The 26073-nt window shown below is 42.3% G+C and overlaps 1 protein-coding gene across 9 annotated transcripts in view; it reads left to right on the plus strand.

Moving 5' to 3' along the window:
• The window catches only part of PROX1 (prospero homeobox 1), a 142270-nt gene that overhangs the window by 60120 nt on the left and 56077 nt on the right, over window positions 1-26073 (plus strand). For 5 of the 9 annotated variants that reach the window (XM_069608553.1, XM_069608557.1, XM_069608556.1 and 2 more), the window contains 2 exons: window positions 13686-13730; window positions 18591-18785. In XM_069608553.1, coding sequence (XP_069464654.1) covers window positions 13686-13730; window positions 18591-18785 — 240 coding nt within the window. The remainder of the gene's footprint in view (window positions 1-13685; window positions 13731-18590; window positions 18786-26073) is intronic. The other 4 variants (XM_069608555.1, XM_069608558.1, XM_069608559.1 and 1 more) reach the window with 1 other exon arrangement.

Consider the following 26073-nt stretch of genomic DNA (forward strand, 5'->3'; position numbering starts at 1 on the left):
ACTATACACAGATCAGATGCTTCTGTAAGCAGAGAGTGGAGGGTAGATCTCTCTCCTCCACAGGTGCATCCCTCTGGAATGGTCTCCCTGCCCCTCAGGCTTGAGCCGAATCTCCTTAAGTTCTGGAAGCTTCTGAAGACCCTCCCCCTTCCCCGTTAACACCCCCAACTGCCGCAGTGACTGGGTGCCTGATCCCCTCTGAGTTCTACAGGGCGCCAGGCTTCCCCCACCCAGTCCACCCCCTCCTCGCACTTAGCATGGGGACCCTATTACCCTGCACCCCATGCACCCCATGCATTCCCTGGCGCTTGCCCTCCTGGCTTCCCCTTAGCACTTGCCCTCTTCCCCTCCCTCTTTCTCCCCCCCCCTTTCACATGCACTCTCCCCTCTTACCCTGCACTTCCCCTCCCACCCCTGCACTTTGCATTTCGCATAGACGAGCACTTCCTCCCACCCCCTCAACCTCACACTTCTTGTTACTGCACTTGCACAATCCGAATGTCACAAGACCTAGTAGGGCCGGTATTGTCATCTTTCGCCCTTGTCCACTCCCCTACCCTGTTTTGTCTTGTGGCATCTAGACACACCATTTGTTCTATATGTGCTTTACAAATGTTATGTTATTGGGATTTGTACCGTGCACCGCAGCCATTTGCATGGTCTATAGGTGCTCTGGTGGATCTGAAAGAGTGGGTTGCATTAGTTGGGAGGAGAGGAAAAGGCAAGATTGCAGTGTTTTGTGTTGAAGGTACTGAGCTCTACATGCTTATATTTCTTTTAGGTGAGACGTGTAGGAGGCATTGATGGCTTTTTGTCCAGAGGGGCAGCCTTGTACTTATTGAGTGGGTGTGGGTTAGGAGCGTTTGGCCAGGTGCTGAGTAAATTGGCTGTAGTTAGAGGTGTACGTTTGTGATGTTCAAAGTTTGGGTTGAGTTTTTTTTTTAAATAAGCCATGTGAAGGTTTGCCGTTGTGTGTGGTATTCAGCTATTTGTTGATATGTTGCTCTTTTCACTAAGTTACAATTCCCTATATAATGCTTCCTGGTATGCAATCCACCAAACAATTCTAGGACTAGAAACTAGCCTTTTAATTTAATCTCAAATGTATTTAAATACACGAAAATGAAAGGTGGTCCCCTTTACTTTATGCAGGGGAATTCACCGCAATAAGATACAGAAATGTTAATAACTTATTTACACAATTAACGTTAGCCTGCCTGTGACAGTTTTAGTAGAAAACAGTACACACAGGCAGTCACACCATATATCAAGAATCAAGTGAATATATTTCTAACATTTCTAATCCTAAATAACACAATGCCACCTCTAAGTAGCATCCTCAATTATATGGCAACCTTGCAGTTTATTGATCATTATATTGAAACTCTCATCAGTTAATATTTTACATGCAATTGGTTTTTGTTAATAAATAGCAGATTCAATTTCTTTCTTCAATATCAAAAACAAGTATTGGTTTAAGAGAAAGGTTGCATAGAAAAATGACATTTATGTAAACACATTTACATGAATTGCCCCCTGCACCTGTGTGAATGGGGATGGTGGGTTTCTAGAATATGCATGCAAATGCAATACATAATAGGCTGAATTATGGTCTACAGGGAAGTGTTTAGGAAAAATGTGCTATCAATTTAAAATGTACAACATTAATGTATCTACTTTATGTATCCACCCCAGATTCAATCTTTCTGAAAGGACAACTATGCCCCCCTTCCCTCTTAAATTATTTGGGTATATTTAGTGAGGGGTCCTCATCATTAGTGAAATAATAGTGTTTATTTGGAAGTGCATCTTTTCTATGGGAAAATAAATGCTAAACTCTCTTCCATTTCAATCTGTCTTTTTAAATATCTATGGCTTTCACAGGTGTTGAATGATCAATTCTCTAGGTTATAAAGCGTGACCACCGATCCACAGCCTGAAGCGGATGACATGTGAATCCTGCAGGATTCATTTTATTTTAGCTATCCTTTACACAATGCTGAACTCTCAGCGGAAGTGCTCCCTGTTTTACACAGCACACCCACAGCACAAACAAAGTATTTGTGTTTTTATTTAAATGTAATCCCCTCCCTATTTCCCTCCTACTCCAAGGACTTTGCAAGACAATGATTCTAGGGATCTTATCTAATTACATTTGGGGGGATTTTCATTCTTACTTTGGAATAATTATTTATGGCCCAAAGCCAGTAGAGCCCCTCAAGTGTTCCCAGGAAATTCCCTGTGGCCTGGCCTCTCCTGGTTCCTTCCTCCATTCTTTAGAAAGCAGGTATGACTCAGGTAGTTTTGTCTGCTCCCTCGTGGACAAGGTCAATCCTGCAGTTAATATCCAGCCACAACTCTCATCTATGTGGGACAGGCGTTTTCCTTCTATTGAACCTTTAATTCCAGAAAGAGATCCCTATTCCCTGTGTGTTTCTGCTTTTATAATGAGTATATATTCCCATGCTTTGTCATGATGGTATCACACTTTTTGATTGGTCAAATATTTCTATTGGCTTGCTTAATGGCCAACCACTGCTAGAGAATACGCATCGTCAATCTTCATAGGTTGATTATATTTTCAATTGATTGTAAAACATGGGGGCTGCCTGTTCTCATACTTTTTAATGCAAAATCATGGTTATTCCATATTTCATTGAAGCAACATGACACATCGATAAAATTTAGATTTCTAGGTTTTCCCAGCCCCCAGTTACGTAGAGACATGCAACATGAGTATGTATGATCGTTTTTCATGAAGGCTAGATGTTATTAATATTCATAATTTAAAACAATTATTAAAAACGTAGGCAATTCAGATTTAGACTCCTATGATAGGGTTGTGTGTCATGGTCATAGCATCCTTTTCCGTTTGTTTCCAGGTCAGGTGGTTGTAGATTTATCGCTAAAACAGTTTTTAAATGTATGATTAATGTTGATTCGTATGGCCCATTATATTTCTGCAAGAGTTCCAGCCTTAAGTTTCATATTTTAGAATTGTGAAACCCTTGTGTTAGCATGGCCAGGTTAACAGCTCTCAGAAGCCTCATTGTCTATTTTCCATTACTGGACGTTGAGTCGGTTTCAGTCCCTTAACTGATGTCACAGGTGACACACTAAAAACAATAATATTATTTTGAAGCTCTGCATTAGGAGAACAGGCTAGGTCGTCGTTTAAGCAGTTCTGATTCTAATCAGCTTAGGACACCGTAGATTCAGCCTTGGTGGAATTTTAAAATGTTTTGATTAGACTATTCACTTGAAGTGAGCTCACAAGTGTGGGCGCACCTCATAAACTCAAGGATCGTGGTGCAGGTGTTTTTGTGATTAAAGGCGTACAAACCGTATTCACTCCAGATGGCACAGCCAAATATCCTGGGGCACTTGAACCCCCCCATTTGACCATTTAAATAGGGCTGAAGTGGAGTTTAACTGGTGGTCAAGTCTGCAAGAAAACATCATTGCCCAAGCCAACTCAGAACATTATATGACGTTGTATGCCTATTCACTTCTATTGTATTGACTGGCGTAAGCTATTTTTACCAAATTCTTACAACGGTTACACTCCTTTTTGTTCAAAGTACCGTACTCATAAGACACATGGCAATTTAAATCAAAAAGTAATCTTTTTACTTTTTTATGTTTAAATACTGAGCCACTCAATTTGTGACACTTCATTTAAGCTTACAAAATGACTGAAGGGTTTGTTTTTGTAAGTTCAGTTACATTTGCAGTCCATTTTAATAATGCAACCTACGTTTTCTTCTGTACTTATCAAAATTTCTCATATGTCTCCCTGTGCAGCACATTTTTATTTCAAGTTTTAATCTATAAGTCCTCTTTTTCATGTATAACAGTGAGGTGCACCCTTTTTGTGGTTGCTGGTGAGAAGCATGCATCATAAATAAAGTGACTCATTATTTCAGAGCCTCCCACTTTAAAGTGAGGCAGCACAGTGGTGGGTAAGGTGGAGAGAAATTGAAGGTTAGTAGAAAAGGTTGGGATTGTTCTTCGGGTTTCCATAGTACTTTCAAGTATTGGTCTCGCTTTCAGTTGCTTTATGGTGAGAGGTGTTGGGCTTTAATAGTTGATGCTTGAAGATGTCCTGAGTTCAGGTTTAGATATTCCGGGAGACAGGGAAGGTGTGCTCTTATGGTTTTGGCGGTGCCTTGATGTGATGTCTTCTAGCTGTTATAGGTTCCTGAGTGATGTGCTTTGTGTTCTAGGTGGACGGTCAGAAAAGGGTATACTGTTCCCTTATGTTGTGACTTGCAAACTATTAAGGAGTGTTGTTTCTGCTGCTTGATGGGTGTAGGTTAAACATTCTGCCTGTTAAACATTGACAGGCCAGGTTTTTAGATTTTTCCTGAATTTTAATAGGTCCTATAGGGAGGGTGAGGATTCCCCTTTGCAGTGCATTCCAGTGTTTGGTCACCATAGTGGGAGAGGCGGGATCTCCGTCTTTTTCTCTGAAAAATCCTCTAGTTTCTAATAGTCTGTAATTTCTTGAACTTAGGTCACTGTTTGGCTGGCAAAGTGAAATTGTGCTCCACAGGGATTCTGCTCCTTGAAATACAAGTGCTCTCTGGTCAACAGAGAGGGCATTGAACAGTCTGCAAAAATGTTGTTATTGGACGACGCTTTGTGTCGACTACTGACACACCACGCAACATGTTCCTAGTTTTAAATTGTCTACATATTTTGTCCATTTTCTCTTGTATAGTTTTTAAAGATATAGAGTGCCCTTGGATATCCTCACTAATATTATCCTAGAGCTGAACCAGTGATTCTAGGATCAGGTTTAGTACAGATATGGAGGTAAAACCTAAAAATATCGACCCTTATAATCTCCCCATAGTGAGCTGTTGGAGTTGCGGCACAAACTTAGAAGGTAAAAGAGGGAATGATGGGAGAGTCCAGTATTTGTATTTTTGTACTTACAATAACACTTTTACTGATGGCGTAGACATACCTACGAAGGGTGTGCCAGTTTATGAGGGTGTAAAAAAGTGGGACATATACCAGGGACAAAACAACACAAACAAAACAAATATATATAAGAAAACAGGGGACTTACAATGGTAACATTGACCTAAGGGGGTAAGTGTTTCAAAATAAAGAGGAGTACTGTATAAATATACATACTTACAATATTAAGCATCACTGGAGGGAGTGGTGAGACCAGGCAGGGAGGATGGTAGAGAGGGCATGGGGAGCTTCCTCTTTAGCAAGTAAGTGAAGTTTAAGCTGATTGTTGAAGAGATCCACAGTTGGGCTGGCTTTGATTATGATGGGCAGTAGGTTCCAAAAGAGCAGATCTAGTAGGGATAATGAGCAGTAGCTAGAGGGGGCTGAGGGATGTCATGGGCCAGTGAGGCTGAGTGCAGAGGAGGAGCGGAGGGATTGAGATGGTAAATTTAACAGAGATACAAACAGACCGGTGATCTTCAATCTATGCATGGAGCCGCTGGTAGCCCTCCTAACCACACAGATCCACATCCACCAATACGCCGACGATACTCAGCTAAAGCTCAAGATTGACTCCATCAAGGACATCCATAGGCTCAAAACTTGCCTCTCGTTGATCCATTCGTGGATGTCCATTGCATATCTCAAGCTCAACCCCTCCAAGACCAAATTCCTACTCCTCCTCAACAACTCTGAACACCCAGACATACAGACCTGGCTATCAACCATGAACTCTGAGGGCTTCACACCGGAGCTCAACTCCTGCACCAAGTCCCCCAGGTACCACATCCACAAACACCTCTCCTTCAAGACACACATAGCTAAGAACACTCAGACAGATCGGTATCAGCTCTCTCTCCTGCGGAAGGTCAAGCCCTTCCTCCCTCCGGACAGCTCTAAATCCACCATTCAAGCACTGGTCCTATTCCATCTGGATGGGGCAATGCACTCCCCGAAGGCCTCCTGTCGTCCTCCCTTGTGCCCCTGAGAAATGTCCTACATATATCATCTATAAGGCAGTCACCCTCAAATCACCCAGCTACCTCAGGGAGAAACGCTGCATCCCCGCGGGAAAGTGCACCACGAGAAGCCAGAACACTTGCAGACCTGATATCCGCAGCTGCAAAAAGGAAAGGACCAGAAAACAAGCCTTCTCTGCCTACAACCCAAGACTATGGAACCTCCTCCCCATCAGCATCAGACTCGCTCCTACAATTCAGAAAAGAACTAAAGACCCAGCTCTTCAAGGAGTCTCCTTCTCAACACATAGACCATCACGTCATGCCTCACGCCGCCTGACTCACCAGACGCCGCCCGCCCCTCTCCTCCCTGCCACCCGGAACAGCTGTACCCCTCCTCTGTGCCCCTCTGTATCCTACCCCCGCTGTATATTTATTCTGCTGTTACCTCAGTTATAAATCTGTACTGTTATACACCTCTGTAAAGCAGTCCATTATGTATCTGTATTGTTGTATACCTCTGTAAAGTGCTCTGTGGCTTCTCGAAGCTAGGTCAGTGCTCAATAAATACCTTAATAATAGTAATAATAACAGGAACTGAGGAGTAAGACTATTGATAGTTTTGTAGAATAGGAAAAGAAACGTTAAAAAGGAGTGGTTCATGGAGAGCCAACCAGCATGTTGTTGGTAGTTAGAAGTGTGGGAGTGTCTGGGCAGGTTGCAGAGAGTGTGGGTAGCAAAGTTGAAGACTTTGGGCCTCATTACACGGATGGCGTTAGGGATTTACCGGTACCGGTAAAATACCGGTACCAGTAAATCCCTACCGCCTTACTACGAGGTCCCTTTGCGGGTTGGGGGATTTAACGCCTGCTTTTTGCAGGCGTTAAAATCCAACCCGCTAAGGGACCTCGGAGCTAATTACGGCACCGCAAAATTGCGGTGCCGTAATTAGCGCCTTCCCCATTCCCATAGAGCCCTATGGGGCAGAAATGGGAATGGGGAAGGGCAATGGCGGAAGGGGGATTTACCGCCCCTCCAACCTTGGAATGGGGCAGTAAATCCCCTTTCCGCCAAGGCGGTGCCGGTATTTTATCGGCATGAGCCATGGCGCTAATTGCGCCATGACTCACCGCCTTCCGTGTAATGAGGCCCTTTGTCTAGAAGAAGAAGTAGAGAGGAAGTCCAAAGAGTAGTCCTGAGCATTAGTCATGTTTACTAAGCATGCGGGTGGAGATTAGAGTTTTTGCATAGTGGTAAGAAAAGGATGAATTGTAAGAAGCCCCGCATTCAATTTTTCAGTGGTGATATCATAAGATCTACAGCTGCCTCTAGTGCCATATTGGAACATAGTCGGCCAAATGATGTATTCACAGACAGACTTATACGCACTAAGCGGGCTAAACAAGAAGCTATATATTGGGCATCACTTTCCGTCATAGTCATTTTACTATTGTGAGGTTCTGATTCATCCCCTTGTGATCCCCCACAAGTGCAGTTTTTAGAAATAGCTGATCATTTTCGATATGTTGGTACTGTTTGTACCAAAGTATGACCCCTCCCGCTGTGAATCCTCGCCCAAACCAAGAATGCTTTTTACTTATGATAAAGCTAACTCCTTTCCTAACGGCGAAAGAAGAGGAGAGGAGTACTGTTGAAAAACATTCCCCATTTTGTTGAATATGTTGTAGTTGGAAATTGGCCCGGGCACATTTGTCCATGAAGTAATTTACCTTTGCGAGGAAAATGAACTCTCTACACTGTCCCAATCCACCTCAACAGATATTGATGCGCATAAAAGGCCTATTGGCTTTGATGAGGGAAAGAACGGAGTACTCGCCACAAATGATGCAGGTCACCCCGCACCACTGCGATCAACTACAGCAACTGTATTTGGCTTGTGCACATTGCTCGCGCCTTGCACAGTGCGGTTTACTTTGTTGGTGCCACCCACTGCTCAGTGATTCTCTGCTCAACATCACCGTTCGTACTGGTACACTTGGTGACAGGTAGGAGATGGAGACACAACCTCGCTGCAGTAACTGCACTTGGCTTGTGCATATCACATAATGCATGATGAACAGTGACAGGGTGGTGGTCTCACTCGCCACGGTGCCAGGGGGTTCTTAGGCCCATGGTCTTTGGGGAGGCGTTGACTAAGGGTGCACCCACCTCCGCCCATTTCCATTAGCCTGGTACCAGGATTCCATGGTACAGGGACTGGCTCTGCGACTCTACACAATGGCATTTGGGGTGACACCCCTATTGTATTACACAAACGTCACATGAATGACTATGCCTAGAGTAGAATAATTTTTTGCGTCCGCGGTTGTTTTTGTAAATCCCTTTTAGTTCCATATCTTTTAACAAGATAAATATAAAGTAGTAATTTTGACCTTGGGAGGTTTACATCAGAGTTGGCTTATCCGTTTATTCATGGGCGTGCTTACACGTTTTGGCCCTCTAAATGCAGCCGATTTGACGCTGTTTGAACTCTGAAGAATCGCCGCTGGCGGCCTTTTCAACAGGGTGGTGGTAAATGATGGATCACACTCCCTCCACCCCTTGAGTCAACTGCTGCCGCGCCAGATTAAGGTGTCAGATTGATTTGTTCTATATCTCCTTTGACCACGCTCATTGAATATTTAGGAAGTTGCTCCAGCCCGCATCGAGGCGGAGGTATCCCGTGGGAAGAAACATGAATCAAAGTCGCCGGGGCCGCGACGCTGTGGAAACACAGCCTCTTCACAGGAGTGATTCGTTTTTGCGGCTACGCACTAACATGCCCAGATGTCGCCCCCGTTCGGCGGCCATTGATGCTCTCGTTGCAGAGCAAACACACCACATAGCATAACAAACAACACGCTGCCTGCACTGGCAAGGCCAGCCATCAAAGAAGCGTAACGTATCAGTGTCGTTCAGGCAAACGCTACTCTGCGAGCGAGCGGCTTTTGTCGTGTCGCCTGTCTGTTCTGTTTGGGAGCCTGTTGTTTTGTCTGTCGTTCCGCAGCTTTCTTATACCATCACAATACGCTGTCTTTATGCTGCATTGCCAAATAATGCCCCGCGTGCTTACGCTTTTTATGGCCCCCATTAAGTCATTCACGGACATTCTAGAAAAACAACCTGCTCTTTCTAGTTGATCACGCCGCCCCCTTCACAGTCCTCCTGCCCAAATGAGACAATGCTCCCCAACAATGCGGAGCCTAATCTGAGTGTCAAAGCGATGTTCATTCCCCAGTACACAGGCTGCTATCGTTTTGTAATGTTTTGTTTCTTACTAAAAGAATCAGGACCATTGCGCTGTCACAGGGGCCTGCGGTCCTTATCTCAGAGTCTGGAAATTTAGCTTGCGTTTTTTTTAATGCCGAGATAAATCGGAAAGCACTCCAAGTTCAGCGGATCGTAATGGCTTTAGGTTCTATTGAAATGAGGCACCAGAAGATCAGATAACGGGGGTCCTCCGTTTGTCTTATTTATTTATTTTTAAATCAGGCTCCCTCTCAATGCTGAATGGAGACAGAGCAGACGCACGGAGCGAAAATATAATTCTTGGATGGGTTAAGCACACGTTTGAACTCTTGCGAGCAGAAGCGATTTGATGATGACTTAATCATTTTCTGGTCAATTATCCGCCAGGACCCTTGCAACTAACTGCATGGCAATTAGGATGCAAGTTGGCCTTTTGGGAGGCGCGCCAGTGTCCCTGCTTCTGTTTCCTTCCATTCCCCAGTCATGTATTTTCCTTCACTTCATTATCTGAGCTAACATAGGAACAACTTTCGGCGCAGCAATTACAGCCCCAGTGCACACTTTAGCTGTCACCTTGACAGAGGCCTGGGTGCTCGCATGGCCAGTGTTTGATAAGTGAGCTTTGTTGATTGTTGATTAATGCTTATATCTTCCTGGGGGCCACGGGAAGCAAATGTCTGTGGTGACAAAAGGCAGGGGCTTGCATATCAGCTCGCCAGATATAGCGCAATGGAGTGATGGTTTTTAACTTGGCCTATCCGGACCCATCTGCGTTCTATGGTGAGTGGAGAGCAGTCAGCGAGAAACGAAAACTCCTTAAACGTTTGACAAGTACAGTTATGCACTAGGACATATATATATATATGTGTGTTATGGTGGGTTGAATGTGTGACTTGGCTCAAATGGATTTTCCTCTCTCTCTCTCTCTCTCTCTCTCTCTCTCTCCCCGTGTGTGTGTGTGTGTGTGTGTATTTCATGTGATATGGTTAAAATAATCATGTTGCATGTTTGCACCAATCAACTATTACCCCTGTGCAATTGCAGGTGAAAATTGCACTCTACCATTGAAACGTATCTGTAGAACAGATCCATAAGTGCGTAGGTCCAACAGTTTTTACTATGTGAAAACACATTTCTTACATTGGTCTAAGGCAGTAATTGATATTGGGAACTGTTAAGTCCAGCAAGAATTCGAGGGCTTTGTAAGTGACCAGAGGTGCTTATGTTCATGAGTGCTACTAACATACTGACGCACCCATCAAAGGATCACTAGATGTTGCATTTTGCACCATAGTCTTCGAAATTATTTGGACCAGTAGAGCCAGAATTCTAAACTAAAATCATAGGGCCCGATTCATGGAATATTTTTGCCCGGTTCAACAGTGAATTTGCACTGCTGAAAAGTGACTTTGAACTGCTGACACACACCCATAGAATCGTGCAAAATGTATTTATGCCATGCAAAGTCCGGGCAAAGTCATTTTGTAATGCAAAAATGACTATGCGCTGACTTTGCCCGGACTTTGCACTGCAAAAATACACTTTTCACGGTTCCATGAATCACGGATTGTTTGGGCAGTGCACAGTCGCTGTTTAGCAGTGCAAATTCACTTTGAACCGGGCAAATATTCCATGAATCGGGCCCTTAGTGTGTAGCAGAAGTGATACCATTCGTCTTTTGACCCAGACGTCTCAATAGAAAAGGATATCACACAATATGTCAGCCAGGTGGTAAGCCATTTTACTTTTTCATTTAAACTGCCCTTATTTATTTGATGTTTTGTAAAGCACCAGGATGCAGGTGTCCGCTTTAAATAACTTTTGAAAACTGTGGACATCTGTAATGTAAATCAGTAAATCCTTCATTCTACACACACGGAGCACCTCTTTTTAACTTAACAGCGACCACTTCTTCATATATGAATTTCACATGCATTTGCTTGCAGATCTATACATTTTTTAATGATTCATTGGTTCACTGTAGGCAACTGCTTCCAAATGCAGAATGTCTACACTCTCACTTTTCATTTCTAATAAATCTGCATGTGTAAGCTGTCTATGAGAAATAGAGTAGAAGGCACAGGTCATACAAATCATACATTTGACTCCTTAGCAAATCCGATTTCTGTGCAGAGTTATTTCAGAAATTCTTTGCCAATCAACTCAGTGCTATACCTGGACAAAAAAAGTCACTGGGCCTCGTTATGAGTCTGGTGGTAGACGTGCCAGTAAAAGCGGCATGGCTGCTGCCGGAGTCATTTTTTTCTGGCTCCCGGCAATGGGGACTTACCGGGTCATTACGGCCCCCGGCGGTCCCTGCGGCCAGGTGCCAGAAAAAGAAAATCCCCATTCCCATTTGAGTCCAATTGGACTCAATGGGAATGGGCAGGACGGATGCACCGGAACTGTGTGCAACAGTGCCGGTGCATCCGTCAAGGTCTGCGAGCTGGTGCCTTTCCGCCCGCCAGGTTAGACCTGGCAGGCGGAAAGGCACCCGCTCGCAGAACTCGTAGTTTGCCAGTCCAGAAACAATGGTACCGGCAAGCTTACCGGTACTTTTGTTTCCATACCGGCAACCTCGTAATGAGGCCCACTGTTCCCTTTTCATGTTAGCATCAAAGTCTGCTACAGTCACCTTTACCGTACAGTGTTTTTACTTCAACAAATCAGATAAGAATGTGGTCTTATTTTGTTAATAACTTGTTGCCCCGCCACACCGAGTGTTCACCTAATATTCAGTTATCTTCCCATGATTTCACTGTCACTTGCTCTCTCCTACATCTACCAGGGATTCCTTATATTTTCACTTCTTTGTCTTCATCTACCATCCATGCCTTTCACTTTCTCTTCCTTACTCATGTCTACCATGCATTCCATATACTTTCTTTTTTTGGTCTTATATATAACTATCACCCGTTCCAGATAGTTTCAATTCTTTGCCTACAATGACCATCCATACCTTACACTTTCTGTTCCTTACCTATGTCTACCATCAGTCCATTATGCGTTCTTGTCCTTGTTTATACCTATCATCCATTGCATATACTTTCAGCTCATGGTGTACAGCTACAACTATGCAGTACTGGTTCAGGTCCTCAACTGCAGCTATCAATCCATTGCTTGTTCCTTCCGTTTTTCATTTACATGTGCCATCCTTTCCATATACTTTCAATTCCTCATCTGCGTCTAGCAATCACTCCATAAACTTTCAATTGCTGAACTATGCCTACCTTTCATTCCATATACTTACAGTTCCTCACATACATCTACCATCCATTCCATATACATTCAGTTCCTCAACTACACCCACTACCCATTCCTCGTACCTTCAGTTACTCGCCTATGTCTGCCATCCATTCTTTATATTTTCAGTTTCTCACCTACATGTTTCATCCACTCTCCCTACTTTTAGTTCATCACCTATGGCATGCATTTATCTATTCCACTTTCAGTTGCTTGCCTACATCTACCATTAATTCCTTATATTTTCAGTTCCTGTCCTTCTTCTGCTATCCAATCCTTATACCTTCAGTTTCTCACCTTCATTTGGCATCCATCCTTATTCTTTCATGCATCTACCATCCATTCTGCTCTTTCGCGTTGTAGTGGTGGATTGATTTAGTATTATTAACACATCTACTAAAATAATGTTTATGTTTCTTTTCATTTTGTTTCTGCTTACATCCCATTTTTATTTCGAATGCATGAACACTAAAATCTGTCTTTTATAGCTCTGCCACTTACTTAGCCAGTCAAAATTTGGAGCTTTGAAGGAATGTGTCCACCTCAGCCTCCCAGTCCATTGTAAATTCATATTTATCAATACTTTGATCTTCTAGTCAATGGATGTAACTTATTTCTTTGCGTCTCTCATTGAATACAATTTTCATTCCAACACAATGGAGAGTCCAGGGAGACCGTTAATAATTAAGTATTGCTGGCATTGTTGGTACTAATAGAATATTCCTTAATGTCACTTTCTTTGACTTCCGTTCAGCAAATCAGGAAATAGATGAAAGGCTGTTCTTCAGAAAGTTCAATCAATTCTGAAAAGAATGTATATTTAGCTAAAACACACCTGGGGCTGATTTACAAAAGCATTTCTGAATGGGAAAGTCTCATTCAAAAACACTTTGTAGATCAGGCCCACCTGCCCCTTCTTTAGCATCCTAAAACACATCTATCCAAGGATAGATGCATAGAGGAGTGTACCATAATAAAAAACCTTTTAGGAGGAGAGAGTAGTATAAATGATGGTACTGTAGGTACACCCTATGATTCAAATGTACTTAATGCAAGAACTAAATAGTATGCTTCCACCAAGACACAATATTTCTCGTCAGTCTATCCAGCACTATTATATAGAACATAGTTTTCCTCAGAAAATCCAATTGGAGCCCATATCATTATAATTCCATGATACATAAGTGTATCTGTGATATTTTCCATATCAGCACGAATGATATTCGTACAATGTCATCACCTCTGTTTTTGTCTCATTAACCCTAGGTCTGGCCAGTTTACCAAATTCATCAAGGACAGCCAGTATTACAGGTACAAACAACTCTGTATCAATTAGAGATATCATTGGAAAAGCACACTATTTTACGCCCTCCGTGTCATTAGTACCCCTCAAGATGAAATTTGATAGGCATATTTTTTATGGATGTATCACTGTCCCCTAAACGAAAAGGTGTCAGAGGGGATACCACAAGACTCTACCATAACAATTCATGACAGCATTGAAAAGCTTGGCATTTCATAGCAGTAACTCTTTTAAACTTAGTTTCATAAAGTACATTTCTTGTACTTTGACGACAAGTGCCAACCCATGAGGCGGCTATTCCATAATGATTATCGGTGGACAGTCATCATGAGGGTAATGATGCAGATCGATAGACCTACAGACACCAATACAGCCGCATTAGCCACACTTCAGTATTTGCAAATATTTAGGGTAGTGTTCCCCTTGCAAATTAGCTATGAATTCATCAGCGTTCAGATTCTCCACTGTGCCACAAATTGGATGGTTGTAACTGGTATATTGAGGTTTAATGATCGCTGAGGGGTTTAGCAAAGCACCCTTTTTGATCAACAAGCGTTGGGGACTCCTGCTGAGCACCAACCAGGGGAACCTGCAGCAGGCTCCACTGCCAGTTCTCCCAATAGTGCCACAAGACTGACTATTCCTCTAATCTTTCTTCCAGGCCTTTCCACCCTAGAGCCATAATATACTGCTTTGCTTCAACAGAACAGTACGGAATCTTCTGCGAAACAAAATCTTGTGTAAGGGGACACATGTTGTTTAAATATTTCCGAGAAAAGTAAACAATGTAAAGTAAATAAAATGCCTATTCCAAAATTAAGAATCAGTAAAACTTTACATCTATTTTGTTGAAGTTTGCACATTTTACCTACCAAATAAATCTTAGGTTACCCTGTCTAGCAGGTGTTCACTCTGCGTTTTACATGGAATGACTTTCTAACTTTGATATACTGACATCATTATGTGATTAGGCAGATTTGATTACCCAATTCGCTATTGGTATGATCAGAGGTTATGGGTAGAATCAGTTCTATTCCTGTTACTATCATCTTCTTCTTTATATGTTCAAGTCATCTTTGTGTCGCCTATTATCTATATATTTGAAACTTTTCATGAAAATGTTGGTCTTGCTTTTATCCGTAGTCAGTGTTACTTTTGTGTTCACTTAATCATGAATCCAATATCCTCGTTGTTCCTTATAAGTCTATGGGCCTCATTCCGAGATTGGTGGTAGTCATGGCGCTATTTGCGCCATGACTGCCACCAATGACGGGTCCGGCACTGGTGTAGTTCAATGGGGACTTACCGGTGTAGTCCGACCCTGGCGGGACCGGTAAATCCCCATTGAACAAGCCATTCCCCATTCCCATTTGAGCCCACATAGGGCTCAATGGGAATGGGGAGGGTGCTAATAACGGGCTTGCGACTTGCAAGCCTGTTATTAGCGCCCTGGTCCCTTAGCGACCTCGGAATTGGGCGGTAGGGGATTCCCGGCACCGGTCTCCTTACCGGTGCCGGAACTTATGTGTTAATACAACTTCAATATTTTCTAGTTATTCATTATATAATCCTATAACAGGGATCACAATAAGGATTTGTTGACACAGGGCTAAAATCAACTCCTGGGTATCCGACACCACCGGGTAAGCAGGAGCTACTTCTGTGGAACACGGAGTCAGTACCTAGTGAGTTGCAAATCTATCGTCCACATGAGAGGCAGACTATAGTGTTTTGTTCACTGTACGTGGCTCATTACATATTCCAAAACACACAGATTTACTTCCCCATATGTATGTTTTTGATGGTGCCAAGCTAACCAGGCTCTTCAAGGCGACAAGCAGGAGATACATTACTCCCATCATCTGTCAATTTCAAACCTTGCTATAACACTCATAACCTTCTCCCTCTCTCCCTGAAGTCCGATATTTGGTGATCACATATTCCAGTAAGCATTATATATGCATCAACACTGCTTTACCCCCTATTTTTTCTCGTCCCTTTTGCAGTTTGACTTACTCAATATCCACACTTGTAATACTGCTTTCTAATATTCCTGCCTGTTGCTGGCCAATGTAACTTCCTCGTTATTATCATACAGAATGTGGACCATTTTCCAACATTTGGTTTAACGAAAGTCTAACCTGAGATTTTCAAAGTTCTTTGCTATTCTCCTTTATTACTATCTGCAGTGAGGCACACTCGCTATCCACAGTGCGGCACACTGAATTGTATTATTACATATTTGTAGGCCCCCAGAGTAAACAACTGTATGACAGTGACGAAACTCCTAGAAAGAAAACCTATTTTAAAATTCATAGATGTCAGAGTGAAATTCACACGTATCCTGTCACAAAAATGTATTCAAATGGGCAATGAGTTCATACACTTAACCAGATTTTATCGGAGATTTGAAGAGACCAATTCATTAAAATAAATATTAATCAAATTAGCTCTTTGGGGCGCCTGTCCCATATCGTATCACAGTCCCTGTTTGTACTTGTAGCTTGGCTGTCACTTTAATAAAACATATTTTGCCATCACAAAAAGCCAATAGTTTCCTATAATATTGAGGATATTACTTTTAAAATAGTGCAGTATTTCTTTCTAAAGTTCTTAGGTGTAGGAATCTCTCTTCTGGTTGCACCAGGGCACTCTCAATTATTACTTACAGATGTTCTTATCAGTATAGATACTCCCTTGGTGAGAGATTATTTTAGAGCTTGGATTGCACGTGGACAAATTGGCCAGCCTTTGCGTTATTGCTGGTTTTCAAAACATATTTATGAAAGTGGGGTTGCTTCAACCTGTTTTTACATGAAGAAATCAGTGAATGTGAACACTTGGGAAATCACTTTAGCCCCCTAACAGTACAACCAGTTACAAAACATCCCACTATTCAGTTATTGGACTCTTAATGTACCCCTTCCTCCCTTAGCTTCTAACTTAGTTTAACAGTCCCCAACACCATGACATTGCACAAAATATTGCACATAGTAAATGCCCACTATGTTGGCAAATCCATTTCTAAGCTCCCTGAGCATTGTGACTGCCTTTCAGACTATAGTAATTGAAATTCTGGGCGGGACATCTAATTCTAGTGAGTTAAATGGCATTTGTTATCTAATTATTAAAACATACATTAATAGTGTAGCACATCACAATACACCACATAGTGTTGCAATGAAACATTAAATGTATAATATTTAAAACAGTATTATCATCATTAATTTCATATAGCACAGAAAAAACGAATTATATATAGGGCAAAACTGTGTAGAGATAGATGCCACTCAAACGAAAATAAGGGTCACTTCCATTCATCACTATTGATATCACCTGCATACTCTAACAGAAATTAACATTCTAATACAATAATAAAACAATCACACATCTGTCAAATAAATAGACAATTTAAGTTCAACTCTATACAACGTTCAATGATCCTTTATGCAATTCAAATAATATTGGACATTTTATGTATTGACCATGCCCCATGTGCATAATAATATTTCACAGTTACACAGGGACACACATTAACAAAATTGTATCTTAAAATTAAACTAGAAAAATAATAATTTCAGTATAAAAAGAGAATTGGACTTTGTATAGAGTTTAACTATTTGGAGGACTTGCTCACCAGTTTTCAATATTCATTGTCACACTTAAATGTTCTATTTGTTTGACAGATGTATGATTGTTTTATTTTATTGAAAGGTTATTTTATGTTAGAGTATGCAAGTGATATGAGTGGTAAAGAATGTATGTGACCAATGTATTCATTTGAGTGGCAGCTATCTTTATATTGTTTGTCCTTTGCAGAATTTGTTTCTGTGCTATATGCAATTAATTAATATTTGCACAAACTTAGCAAAGGTGGCCTGTACATTGCCATATGTTTATTTCAATGGGACCTATCCTAACCGTAGATGCCCCTGATATAGTGCTGCTTAAAATGGTGCCAGAGAAGACAGATTATGTATGTTGATTTAGTCAGCACTTCATTGGTGATATTTCAACAAGGATGCTTTTTCTAAACGTGGGTCCAGTTAGATCAGAGAATGTAAGAACACTGTACTTTCCACAGGAGATGTCAGCAAAATAAGAAAGGAGAGAGCATTATAATATTTAGGTATGTTTCGCAAGCGAATTCCAAATTGACTAATATCGTTCCAAAATGTCATAATAGTTTTACTTTTGATTTTATTTTTTAACCACACCAAACTTTCCTGAGATATAGGTGTCATTTCTATTTAGAGCACTATATTCTTATACTGTATATCATATTGGATGTATGGGTTGATTTCCACTAATAACATTTCATTGGTAGAAATTCAACCCAAGGCATTTATTTTATCTTTTTGGAAAGAGCAGTATACATGTACATCAGCATTAAGTGGGTGTTTCAGTCTTGGTTAAGGCAAGGCCTGGAAAAAATGCATAGATTTACTTTGTAGTACCGTTCAGTTATTGCTCTATTTTGGTCTTCCACTTGTTCCCAGTAGAAGCATAAAACCCTTCAGAAGTGGCTCTGTTGAACTAACATGGTGTGGCTTTAGTCGGCAGGCACCTACACCTTTTAGTTACTCTTACAATTATAGGAGTACCCTTAATTAGGACCTCTTCTTTATAAAGAACTCTCCGATGCACTTGTGAACTTCTTAATTGTGCAATTATTACAATATGTATGGTTAAAAAGATGCATGCATGATGGTAGAAAGAAACAGAATGGTTGTTATAAATAGGTTATTAATGATTCTTTAAATTAGTTTCCTTTAGGTAATTTAATATTCTGAAATTGTCCTCTATTGTAAACATATTTCATTGTGAACTCATCCGACCTTTCTTTTTTCTTTATTTGCAATAACTAGTTCAACAGATGCATTACCTCTCAACTTATCAAGTGGTTCAGCAATTTCCGAGAGTTTTACTACATTCAGATGGAGAAGTATGCACGGCAAGCCATCAACGATGGAGTCGCAAGCACTGACGAGTTGTCTATAACCCGAGACTGCGAGCTGTACAGGGCTCTCAACATGCACTACAATAAAGCAAATGATTTCGAGGTAAGACCTTATTTGTTTCTACTACACGTAGTGAGCATCCATTCTATGCCAAATTTAAACACCAACTTATGAAACATTTTTTGACAATTGCTCTAGTCACGTTACAAACAACACAACGGGCCTCATTACGACCTTGGCGCAGACGGAATGAAGGGGGCCGGTACGGGAACGGCCCCCTTCATTCCGTCAACGCCGATTACGAGGTTCCCTTTAAGGGACCCGGACCAGAAGTCTGGTAAAACCAGACGTCTTTTCCGGGTCCCGCGAGGGGAAGAGGGCGGTAATAATGGGTCACTTCTGATGTGCCAGATGTAAAACCAGGCGTCCTTAGCGGGTCCCGCAAGCAGACCAGGATGCTAACAACGGGCTCGTCATTAACGAGCCCGTTGTTAGCATCCTCCCCATTCCCATTGAGCTCTATGGGGGTTCAAATGGGAATGGGGATGTATCGGGTCTGGGTTCCAGGAAAGGGAATTACTGGGCCCTCCAAGGTCGGAATGGCCCGGTAATTCCTCATTCCAGGAACCCGGAATGGGGGTAGCCATGCCGCTAAAAGCGGCATGGTTACCTCCATACTCGTAATGAGGCACATAGACTTATCAAGTCTTCATCATTGCTACCGTCCCTGTAAATTTAATAGTGTATTGTGCCTCTGCCTCGCCCTTGGGTTTCTAGACCTTAGTCTGCGGAGGGGTGGCAAGGAAGGATAACAGGGAAGCAGTGTTAAACAAACATGAAACATTTGTACAGGTAACAGAGAGGATGAAAGGTAAGATTGGATATTGTGATAGCTGGCATCCTGTAGCATCAGAGTTATGAGAGCATGCTGCTGATCATGAAATAGGCTAGCACATAATGTTCCGAAGAGTGAGCGTGGAGCATGTGGGGGCAGTTACTAGAATATTAAAGGAATACTGAAATTGTTCAGAACGTTTTTGCATGATGGGCTTGAGTTATGCTCCAGCGGACCCTAAAAGTATGAAGGCTAGCTTGTCTGTTATGTGTTACTATACCCTGTCAGAACGCAGGCAGACAAACATCTAAGATTGTCCAGCCAGCTATTAGAAGTGACAGAGCCCAAAGTGGATTTTGTACAAGGTAAATGTGGCGGCCTCAAAAGTGGAAGAGTATCAGAGATTGTGGACTGGCTCTCTGAGGGCTATACATACTTGGCCACAGTCTTCAAAATGTTTCTATTTTTGGAGGATTGTAAAAACTTGAACCATATTCACTTGTGTGTGCAAGAGAAAAATACCACGCGGACGTCTGTAGGGCCGATTCAATGGTAGCAGGTGGTTTTGGACAGTCTCGGGAGGATAGCTCAGGGGCAAAGTGCTTGCCTTGGAAGCAAGACGAAACGGAGCAACACAGATTCAATCCCCGGGTCCGCGCTTAGAAACCTCTGCGTTATAAATAACCAATTATAATTACAAGTTACTGTTTAGAGTAGTAGCTGATGACTCCGAGCAGGTAGTTGGTAGCTCGATTAGGCTAAGCCAAGCCTTGCAGGTATAATTAATGCAGAATTCAATTGTGTCCATTTAAAATGTGATTTGATTGACAGGAGTTGGTAAAAAGATAATCTTACAAAACATACTGACTATAGTTCTGCTCCTCCCCTTCTACCTCAGTCATGTAACTTTCTCTTTTTCTTGATTGAGGTGGAAGTCTGCTTTACCAAAGACACCCACAAATAAACAGATTCATATAGACGTTAAAGTGAGCACCAGGCCAATCTCCCTTGCTCAATTCCCTTCATGGTGTAGCACCTGGAAAAATAACACAATCTCCAGTTTCACTCTGGATTCCTTACAAATTATAATTATTTGGTGCACTCCACATTTGACATATTCTGCATTTTAGGACATAACATTTAGAACTCACGTTTTCTCTCTTACCAAATTAGACCATTCAGAGCAGGAATCATTCTGTCATTTCTGATATCCTGCCACACAACAGAATTTTGTATTGTTATTTAATTTTATTTCGTATAGCGCTGTACAGAGTGTGGGTAGCCACCATTTGAGCTGGCATATTTTAATAGTAGTGAGTACTGTCAGGTGGGGTGTGTTTCGGTATGTGCCTGTGTGCCAAATTGGAGAATTGGGGCATTCCTAGCCGACACCAGAATCACGTTCCCGAGGGCGAGTTCATGACAAGAGAATGATTGTTTGTAGGTTCTCTTTTTGCCGACGAGTTGTGATTCAAGCCGGTTAGTTGATTTGCTGTGTGAGGAGCTTGTGCCACCAGATACGTGGAGCCTAGCCGCCAGGCACACTGGTGTGCAAGCCGTGACTGCTTTGCAGATGGTACCTCAAGTGATAAACGGTATCCTTGCCTAAAGAATGATCTTAAATGGTAGCCTTTCTATGGCAGCCTTTGGGTAGTTTCTGCCCCGTGCCCCAGTTGAATAGTCATCCTCAAATTAGACTGTGTCATTGGCTGGCCCATGGACACTGCACATATCCATATGCCACCATTTAACTCCCAACCAAGATCGTTACAGTTGCCGAAATTAGGGGTCAGAATTGGCATTTCCCGGCACCTTTCTCACTGTTGTGTTACTCTCACCTCTAGACAATAGTGCCGGTGAACAGGAAATATGGCTTGTTTGCTAAGTACGAGAGAGTGATACTAACCATCCTTGGGCGATTCCCGAGTCGATCCCTTTACGGCAACAAGTTGGTCATGAGGAGAAAGTTGAAACTCTCACGTGTTTGGCAGTGTCCACAACATCATGGAATACCCTGGTGCAGATTTAGGTCCCTCGCCATTTCAGTACACCAGACTCTAAGGCAAAACCACAGTCTTTTTTGTGTTTTTTTTTAATTCAGGTTTTATTTTGGACATTTATTGAGCACGGACCTAGCTTTGTGAAGAAACAGAGCACTGCACATTGGTATGGGGTTCCAGATATAAATTGGATGGTTACAGTGGGCACACTCCTTACAACATACCATGTATTCTTGGCATACCAGTGAAGGTAGCAGAAAATAATTCACATTTGAAGTTATTGGAGAACACATCACAGAGAAGAGGCGTGGATGTGCAAACAGGGGGTGGTTATAAGCAATGCGACTGGGATGGGTGGTTTGGGAGTTGTGTCTTACAGAGAGAGGGTGCAGAAGTTGGTCCTCAAAAAGGAAAACATCCCTAGTGTTTTAGCACAGCCATCATCACAAAATACTCCAGGTACTTTCACCAAGGAGCAACCTGACATTCCATTTATTTCACTTTTACCACTGAGACCACTTTTGTTTCCGGTTGCACTGGTTATTCACACATGGCCAGTTTCCGAGCACTGCAAGAAACTGACTTTTAAAGACATGTCCCCTTTGTGAAAGAGAAGCTTGTTCATAGGGCTGCTAATAGGGCTTTACGTTGCTCCGCTGATCTACTGATTCAGCGAGGAGTTTACGCGGGTCGTAAGAGAGCAGTGGTTGATGGTGCATTCCCTAGTAAAATATGCAATTTGCAGTCTTATTTTATCAGCCCAGTGTTGAAGTGGGTTTCCACGATGAGCATTCCTCTCTGGAAACGATCCATCGTCGTCATAGAAATCTACAGCTGAGGCCATCGCCGGGATCTTGTCTGACTTAGCTATCATTTCACAATGGGACTAAAGGGGCAATGGATCCGTATGCAGGGGATTACTGAAAGACATTAAAAATTAGGGGCTTCATTTTTGTAACTGTTTCAGTGCTCCACTATTCCATACAGGCATCCCACCCTTATGGTTCAGCCTGGGAAATGAAGTATAGCGGATGAGTTAAGTGCTTGTGGCTAGCCTGCACTTCGCAAGTTCAAATCCCGCATCAGGGAAGACTCAGCTTTTTATTCTTGTAGGGGTGATATGTGGAGTAACATTAAAAAGGGTAAATAGTAGCCCCTATTATTACAGCACTTAGAATTGGGAGGAATCTGGTGCAAATTGGTGTACAAAAACACACATTACTTTTACGAAATGTCAGTATGCCCTTTACAGTCCTTTGTTAAGCAACACTTGCAGCTCATTTATCTTCTGTTTTAAAAGTGGGAGGCAGGAGGCTGAATAGCTCTATGAGTGAAGCACTCGATGCTAAGATGTCTGTGTATCCTACAGGTCGCAAGTTCGAATTTCAACAGGCTGGCTCAACTTTCCAGTCTCGCCATAGTAACTCCTGTTGTTTATAGCACTTTGACATTCCTTAAAACGGAGATAGCAGAGCAAGCGCTATATTATGTGACTAGTTTTACTACGTCTTCCCATGAGATCTCAGACCATGAAAAATGAAGCAATGATGCAAGAACAAAATGCCATGTCCCATCATGTAAATCATCTGAATACCAGTTATATGAACATGCTAGAGAGGTCTGGGAAACCCTTTACCGGTACAAACACGGCCCATTGACATGTTCTTGGGTGGATGGCCCCCAGGTGGGTCTCAACCACGCTTTAGCTCACTATGCTTTCCACACGGAAGACATTTCATACACATATCAGTCTTTGTCCCACCCATAGGTAGTCCAGCACTGAAATGGTAGGCAATTCTCCTCTGAACAAGGGTACCAACAGCAATCTTGACACAAGTTTCGGTAGTCGGGCCTCATCAGTAAGGTGGAGCTGTGCCTCTCTAAGCACAGTGAGCAAGGGGTCCACGTCTGGATTGCCCTGGTAACTTAGGGCGAGAACCCAAAGTACCCAAAATTTGCATAGTGAGGTCTGGGAAACCCTCTACCAGTACAAACACGACCCATTAGCATTTTGGTGCTGGACTGCGCCAGGGCAGGACAAAGACTGATATGCAGGGATATTTCTCCTCTGTGAAAGGAACAGTGAGTTTAAGACTTGGTTGAGGCTCCCCCAGGGGCCATCCACCCAAGAACAGGTCAATGGGCCGTGTTTGTGCTGGTAGAGAGACACCCAGACCCCCCTTTGTTCTGCAGTTATATGAATAGCAATAAGGGAACGTTTGCAACCGAATTTACTCATGTAAATCATTGATAAAAATCTGATTTAGATAGCTTGGAACTTTACATAGAACACATGAGCAGATGTCTACTAGTAATTTAGTTGCTCAATAATGTACAAAAGCAATGTTGAGGTGAACCATAGGATAGATTTGAGGGACACGCTTAAATGGATATCAACAAATTGTGAAAGTGTGACAACACAAGCTGTTTGTCTGGCACATGACTAGTGGGAAGAGGGTTTCACGTGATGGCCAGATAATGAGGGCACCCTCTGAAGAAAAGCAGCTAATAAATAGGTACTAGCTATTGAGTGGGATATTTTGGAGGTAAAAGCCAGAACATTCACAATTCTTTGCATTGGAGGAAGTAAAATCTTTGTCGAAATAAAGTTGGAAAATATGTTTTGTCACATAAGAAAAATCTTTGCTATGAAAATAAAGACTCTAAAAACAAAGCGTGAGAGGATAATAGGCTGCAAAGTCCTGGGTTATTGTACCTCTATTTGTAGTGTACTGGGAAAGTCTACTGTGTCCTGGATTCCTGTGATTGTGAATGCAGGATTCTGAACAGATCGGCCTTGGGAGTCTTGTGCATGTGGTTCTAGATCTGTGGACGGGTAAGTGGGTAGGTATGTCTTAAGGCTAGTTCTAGTGACTCAGAGAGTTTCAGCGAGTACTGTTTCTTAGGGCCTGTAGTTGCAGGCTCTTGAGCAGGCCGACTGAAAAACAGAAATACGAGAAAATATCCAGGAGTAGGACTAAACAATTCCTTGAGAATATTTTCTTTTCAATGTTTGAAACTTCAGCCCCAGCATATTGCATGCAAGTAGCTAGCCTAAACTATATATAATTAGCAGGTGACCCCATGTGTGCCGACAACTCATACGTTTGTCAAGGGCTTTTGCCCTATGACATTTAGGCTTTTCATAAGCAATGAAACTGTGCTATAGTCCTCCCTACAGCAATATTTCACCGCAACCATGCTATTTCATTCAGTTTTTGCTTTATTGTCCCATGTTACCCACATTTTTCATATGTGCCAGTTCTGATCTTGTAAACCTAGAATCCAAAGGATATGCTTAAGTGTTAGACTCGTGGTATGCCTTACAGAGGGCTACCCCAAAAACAATATGTCATTTAATAACAGGAGAGGTTTTAGAGTGAACCAGTCAGAAAATGTCATCCTTTATAACTAGTTGCTTTTTGGTGCAGCAGTTATGCTGTTTTGTAGCATACAGGTACAGTCATCACCAACAGTTTATCAACCTCAGAGAGACTGCCTTTCCAGGATTTGGAGCTGTGGTCTGGAATTTTAATACAGTTCTCTGCAACAACAGCTACTGTCTGAACCGTCGCGTCACTCAAACCTATCAATATGCATTTCAACTTCACTTATTTCACCAAATCACTATATCCCCCAAAGCAAGGTGAACATGCTGCACAAGTTGGTCTATCGTGAACACACACACTGTCTGTAGTACAGTGAATGGAGGATGCATTACAGGATCAATGTATCAGACTGGCCTTCAGTTGTCAACAGCAGGCATGGAGCAGGCTCTCTACCCAGAAAGTGCACTCACAGTATAGAGTCGTGTTATTTTTGTTTGATAAAACTGTGCATTGGCTTCTTTGCATTAGGCAGCCAAGCAGAGGTCTCTTTTGCCATCCCATTAAGCGTCTCTGGCATGCTATTTCTAAATATTGTTAGAATTTACATTTATACTGTATAAAAGGCACTGCACGGAGCTTAGAGCGGTTTCATCCTTGAGTTATGTTTTCAGATTGTGTTGCAAGAAAACTTGCTTAATGGTATCTTTTACTGGCCATGAAAGCTTTAGCCGGTGCTGTATCCAATGACTTTCACTTTATTAGCCAGTAAAATGCATAGCTGTGCAGATCACTGAGCACATCCTCGAGACTTTAAATGTAGGCTTAACCTTACCTGATGTGCGCATCACCTCCGGCCTGGCTTCCACGCAGAAATGTCATAGAACGTTGAAACTGGAGCCAAGGAGATTTAGCAAAGCGAGCATTTGCCATATTTAGCCTCTCGATAGTTCCTTCCCTTTGTTCTTCGGGGAAGCTTTGCTGATCTTTTAGTGTGATATGCTGCCAGTGCTCTGAAATCTTTCCACTGCTCTGCAATATTTCTTATTTAACCCCATTATCCCGATGCAAAAGAAACACTCACCGCCTTGAAGCAAATTCGTTATTTACGTGGAGTTTTATAGACCCTGCCACATTATAATTAGCCTTGCCGCTGACTTGCAGAGCGATGTTCCTTTCGCATGGCAATCAGAGAGCAATACAGCTAAATTCCGTGCTGAAGAGTGATC

This window comes from Ambystoma mexicanum, chromosome 4q (genome assembly GCF_040938575.1).
Source record: "Ambystoma mexicanum isolate Mex_15411 chromosome 4q, UKY_AmexF1_1, whole genome shotgun sequence".
NCBI lineage: Eukaryota > Metazoa > Chordata > Amphibia > Caudata > Ambystomatidae > Ambystoma > Ambystoma mexicanum.